This window comes from Chinchilla lanigera, unplaced genomic scaffold (genome assembly GCF_000276665.1).
Source record: "Chinchilla lanigera isolate Chin_1 unplaced genomic scaffold, ChiLan1.0 scaffold00014, whole genome shotgun sequence".
NCBI lineage: Eukaryota > Metazoa > Chordata > Mammalia > Rodentia > Chinchillidae > Chinchilla > Chinchilla lanigera.
The window spans coordinates 12,368,898-12,375,009 of NW_004955415.1; the positions used below are offsets into that span (position 1 = coordinate 12,368,898).

At 42.0% G+C, this 6,112-nt stretch overlaps 2 protein-coding genes across 20 annotated transcripts in view; both read right to left on the bottom strand.

Annotated features, from left to right (window-relative positions):
- The window catches only part of LOC106148056 (protocadherin gamma-B6-like), a gene marked incomplete at its 3' end in the record, with an annotated part of 3,169 nt that extends 1,749 nt beyond the window's left edge, over positions 1-1,420 (bottom strand). The window contains 1 exon segment of the mRNA XM_013512115.1: positions 1-1,420.
- LOC102028960 (protocadherin gamma-C4) overlaps positions 1-6,112 on the bottom strand; it is a 169,872-nt gene that overhangs the window by 93,976 nt on the left and 69,784 nt on the right. Inside the window, exon 2 of one of the 19 annotated variants that reach the window (XM_013512145.1) lies at positions 2,456-3,919. The exons of 15 other annotated variants lie outside the window; for them this stretch is intronic. In XM_013512145.1, the coding sequence (XP_013367599.1) occupies positions 2,456-3,919 (1,464 nt within the window). Of the gene's footprint in view, positions 1-2,455; positions 3,920-4,887; positions 5,417-6,112 lie in introns of those variants that run through there. 3 more of the 19 variants (XM_005380733.2, XM_013512158.1, XM_005380735.2) reach the window with 3 other exon arrangements.

The following is a 6,112-nucleotide window of genomic DNA, read 5'->3' on the forward strand; positions in this document are numbered from 1 at the left end:
GAATCCTTGTGTTCGGGGCCGGAATTCTGCGCAGCCCGGAGCTTCTGTGGGCGAGTGGGTTTCCTCTGTGTGTGCTGGTGGCTGCGCAGGAAACCCTAGGCTGGAGACTGAAGGATCCCGGCGTCGAGCTTGCTCTGCACTGGCCGACAGCGGCGCCCAGAGGTTCTGTGTGGAACCGCAGTCTGTCTTGTTTTGAAATCTTTATTTCCAAAATTTATATAGAACTCTTCGATAATGTAGCTATCGGTATGTAATTGCCACAAATTCTAGTCTCAACACAGTATTACAGTGGATGCTTATGTTTTAGTGTCTTAAAGAAATTTATTATCGATAATTTCAAACTTATACAACATTACAGAGTGGTATGGATTATGTTGTAAACCTTCACACCCCCATCCTCCAGCTTCAATAATGATTAACACAAAGCCAATCTTTATTTAAAATATACTGCACTCCACCAATACTGAGGCGAATCCAAAATACAGCATTTCAATGAAAACTTATGAAGAGGAATTGAAGTAAAAAATCTTATCTTTCATTTTATTAATGCCCTATAATCTGTTACCAATGGATAGTAATCCTGTACGGTTTAAGAAAATTAGAATCCAGTAATTTTCCTGTTCTGTTCTGTCATCCATCCAGTGTACCTTGTGTTCTGGTTTAAGAGGCAAGTGACATTTTTGTGAAATAGTAGCTACTATAGTAGCAATGACATACATTTGTATTGATGCTATTATGTTTTCCCAAAATTAATATAATTTTAAAAATATTAATGAATACTAAACAGATAGGTTAGTCACCAGGACAGAAATTTAAATGGCAGTTTTCTTCCTGCATGGCTAAAATATGACTCTGGAGGCCTAGCATGGTGGAGCACACCTGCAATCCCAGCACTTAGGAGCCTGAAACAGGAGGATTGCTGCAAGTTTGAGGCCAGCATGGGCTACATAATGAGTTCAAACACAGTCTGAAGTACTTAAGAAGACCTTATCTCAAAAGTATGACCCTGAATGATGCTTCAGTTTTTTCCTGTTAGCTTAAGGAACAAAAAGTGTTGAAAATAATTAAAGTGTATGTATCTCATTGGTGGGTTTCCAGACACATTTGTTCTCATTTTCTTACAAGTAAAAACATAGAAAAAGTAATTATGAAGGCAAATAAAATATTACTCTATATCCATGGAAATTCCTGCCAGGAATTATTATGAATCATGTGCTTATACATTTGAGTCAACTTCAAAGTTTTTTTCAAGAGCATCCTGAACAATTTATTAGTCAAAAAGTAGCGTTATATTTCCTATCACATTCAATAATACATTATTTCCTTATAGCTAAAAGCCAGTGAAACATTTTTAGAATCTCTTTAGCATTTTTTCTTTTCTTTCCATTTCTTTTATGTCTTTCTTTCTTTTTGAGATGGGGTCTCACTATGCAGTTCAGGCTGGGCTCGAACTCACTATGTAGCTGAGGCTGGACTCAAACTCACAACGATCCTCCTGCCTCAGCCTCCTGGGTGCTGCAATTACTGACCTGGGTCACCACACTTGGCTTCCCTAGCATTTCTTGAGAATATGTTCCTTCCTTATATCCCATATAGGTACATTTCTAGCTTTTTTCAAAGGAAGAATAGAGCTCAAAATAGCAGAGAGCTGAAGAATAATTTTAATTCCTGCTTTTTTTTTTATTCTTTCACAGTATTCAGTCTTAGAAAGTTGTCTCCAGCAAGTATATGCCTTAGAAAAGAAGAGTGTCAAAACTATTTTTTATAAATTGACATTACACCTTCAGGAAATAAACCTTTGAGGAAATGAGCAATTATTCACCATTAAAATAATAAACATGCTTTACTAGGGTTTGGAAATTGATGGCTAGATTTGATTATCCCCAGAAAAGATCTTTAAGTGCAAACTATCTCTACAGGCTTGGCATCTGAAAAACAGCAGCTCAATGGAGAGGTTTGCTGTTACAGAAACAGAAGAGTATAAGCACAGCATCTGGGCTTTCAATTGTCTAAGAAAAAGCATCTTCTTTCCCATTAATTTACACTTTTAAAATCATATAAAGCTGTAGGAAAGATTTTAGGAGTAAGAATTTTATGATGGGCACTGAAGATAACAATAATCAATAAACTTCAGAAGAGATAAGCAACTGGAGAATTAGTAGTGAACCACTGCAACAATCAATCAACACCTCTCGAAAAGGCCACATCCATGCAGGACAATGAAAGCTGTCTCAGGAAGAATGGTTTCTGTTGACACTAGGTTAATTATTGGGAGAAATAAAAACTTACATTAGTGACATAATCCATGAATGCCTCCTTTAGATGTTAGGGCAGAAATTAGGCTCATTGAAAACTTAAATGGTGAGAAATATATTATATCAACTAGTGCTACCTTAAGTAGGAACATTTTATGAGAAAGCTGTTATAGACAGTAAATAAGAAAAAGACAACTCACAGGAACCAAAGGAGTGTCATCGATAGGAAACTTGGAATCAACTGAACTGCACAAAGGCTCGTTTTTCCCACAGCTCTCCTGGCTGATGAGTGTATCTGCATAGTTGGGCTGGGGGAAGATCAGGTGGCTCTTCCTAGAGTCAGCTGTCAAAGAAAACTCCTGGGAATAGGTCTGCAGGAAAGCCTGTACTCCTTCCATACCTACAAACTGTGAGGCGGCCATGCCAGGAAACCCGTCACTTTCAACTTGCAGTAGTCTTGAAGAGTGCCACTGCTGCAGCTTCAGTGCTAGAAGCACAAGGACAAAGGCCAGGAAGACACAAGAGACAATAGCCACTGCCACCACCAGATAGAGTGTGAGGTCTGATTCATCAAGGTTGGCGGGGGTCTGGATGCTGCTCAGGTCAGCCAGGATATCAGGGATGCTGTCAGCTACAGCCACAGTGAGTGTGACAGTGGCTGAGAGAGGAGGCTGGCCATGGTCCTGCACAGCCACCACGAGGCTCTGCTTGAGTGCATCTCTATCCAACAGGGTCCTTGCGGTGCGCACCTCCCCGGTGCGCAGTCCCACTGAGAAGAGCCCAGGCTCACTGGCTTTGAGTAAGCGATAGGACAGCCAGGCATTCTGACCTGAGTCTTTGTCCACTGCCACCACCTTGGTCACCAGGTATCCAGGCTCTGCAGAGCGGGGTGCCAGCTCCACACCAGTAGAACCATCAGTAGGGAGAGCAGGATACAGGATTTCAGGGGTGTTGTCATTCTGATCAAGGATAAACAGGTTCAGTGACACATTGCTGCGGAGTGGTGGGTTCCCGCTGTCACTTGCCCTTACTTGCATTTGCAGATTTTGAAACTGTTCATAGTCAAAAGAACGCAGTGCATACAACACACCAGTGTCAGAGTTAATGGACACATAGGAGGAGAGAGGAGCCCCCTCGATGGTATCCTCCGCCAAGGAATAAATAACTCTAGCATTCTCATTGTCATCAGGGTCATAGGCAGACACAGAGAAGATGGAGGTTCCCCTTGGATTGTTCTCAGGGAGGTAGACAGAGTAGAGGGATTGAGAGAAGGCAGGTGGGTTGTCGTTGATGTCGGCCACATACAAGGTGATATGAATTTCTGTGGATAAGGGCGGGGTTCCTCGGTCTGTTGCCATCACAGTAATATTATACTCAGAGGTCTTCTCCCGATCAAGAATTTCATCAGTCAACAATCTATAATAGTCTTCTACTGAATTTTCTAATTTAAAAGATAGATTCTGCTGGATGGAACAGACAACTTGACCATTCTTCCCTGAATCTCGGTCATGAGCATTGAAAAGAACAATTACTGTTCCCTGCGGAGCATCTTCCCTCACTGGGCTAAACAGAGATGTAATGGTCACTTCCGGTCTGTTGTCATTTACATCTTCTACCATAATTAACACTTTTGTCCGTCCTTTCAATCCCCCTCCATCTTCAGCCTGAATTTCCATTTCATAAAACGAACATTCTTCATAATCTAGACTTTTTGCGACTGATATTTCCCCACTGTTTTCATTTAGCTGGAATAAGGAAGATTGTTTTCCATTGATTTTCCGCAATTTATATGTCACTTTTCCGTTGGTTCCCTCATCAGGGTCGCTAGCTCTCACTGTAAGCAGCAGGGTGCCCGGGGGCACGTTCTCAAGGACTTTCACTCGGTAAATCGGTTGGGCAAAAACCGGGGCATTGTCGTTTGTATCCAACACTGTCACCTGGATGTGCACTGTGCTGGAGCGGCGCGGCTCGCCACCGTCCGAGGCGGTGAGCACCAGGTGGTGAGTGGCCTCTTCCTCTCTGTCCAGGGTGCGCTCCAGCACCAGCTCTGGGTTTATAGTTCCGTCATCTCCGGTTTGCACGTCCAGAGAGAAGTGGTGACTGGGGCTGAGCCGGTAGCTCTGTAAGGAGTTCACGCCCACATCCGGGTCAACCGCTTCTGGGAGTGGAAAGCGTGCTCCAGAAGAAGCGAGTTCATTAATTTTTACTTCAAGATTTTCTGCCTCAAATTTTGGTGCATTGTCGTTGATATCAGTTACTTCTATTTCTATTCCGTAAAGTTTCACTCTGTCTTCAACCAAGACTTTAAAGTTCACTAAACACCGCGCGCTCTGGGCGCACAGCTCCTCCCGGTCTATCCTGCCCGCAGTGACCAAGCTGCCGCTGCGCGGATTCAGAGAGAAAAGCTGCGTCCTACCTCTGGAGACGATTCGGACTCCGCGCTCAGTCAGCTCCTGGGGCTCCAGTTCCAGGTCCTTGGAGATGTTGCCCACGATATATCCCTGTTCTCTCTCTTCTGGCACTGAGTAGCTTATCTGACTGGCCCTGGCCTCCCACAGCGTCCCCAGGAACGCGCACAGCAGGGCCAGTCGTCTGCAGTGCTGGCGTTTGGTCGGAGCTGCCATTGTGCGTTGCCACGGAATTGTCTCAGAAATCTCTCTGTGCGCACAGACTCTAGATTCTTCTTTTCCTCCTACAAAGTCTGGTTATCCTTTTCCTTAGAGGAAAGCCAGAATGCCTGTTAAGAGGTCGAATTTTGTTGCAGCCCAGGATCCAGTTTGAGGGATATGAGGGGCTTTACGTAGATGCAGAGCTGGAGCGCTGTTTTTCTTAAGAGTTGGTGAACAGCGGCGCTCAGAGTCCTAAAGCGTTACTACACCAAGTGAGGTATTCAACTTTTCCTTTTTTTTTTTCTTTTTGAGATGGGGTCTCGCTATGTTGCTCCAGCTAATCTCCTTTCTTGAGCTTCAGATGTTCCTGCTTCAGCCTTCCCAGTAGCTGGAACTCCAGGCGCACCCAGCAAAATATACACATTTGACTATACATGGTTGATAAAGAAAACAGCACTCTCTTCTAATTAGGATTTTGGATTTGTGTTTTCTTCTTCTTCTTTTTTTTTTTTTTGCATTCATAGTTTAAAAGGAATTACCATTTGTAGATATCTGAGTTGTAAATGAAGGGAAATGAAATTTCTGTAATTATTAAATCACTAGACTTTTTTTTTTTTTGGCTTAATATCTACCTGATTTATTTTGGTAGAATCTTATACTCTTTGTGAACGTATGTAAAATGTTATAATTTTCTATCCTTTATTTTATTTATTTTTTGAGACAAAGTCTTGCTATGTAGTTCAGGCTGGCCTTGAACTCACTTTATAGTTTAGGCTGGCCTCAAACTCATGGTGACCCTCCTGCCTCAGCCTCCTGAATGCTGGGGTTACAGCTATGTGCCACCATGCCCCACCGCTATAATTTTTAATGATGCTTCTTTTATCTGTATATCTTTACCAATCTTCAGATGTAATTAAGATGTGCAGTCCTTTTCAAAAATTCATTCATATTTTCATACTTTTCATCTGTATTTGTAGTTCCTTTTTGTATGTACATTACATAATAATATCAAACAAATATATATGGATAGATTATTCACTTAAAATTATTTTATAAGGTCAACATATTTTGATGGTAAAATTCCAGAAGGAAAGTTTCATTTAAAATTGGGGGTCACAATCCAAAAATGGGCAGCTGAGATGAATACACACTTCTCAGACAAGGAGATACAAATGGCAAATAAATATATGAGAAAATGTTCAACATCATTAGTCATTCGAGAAATGCAAATTAAAACAACACTGAGAT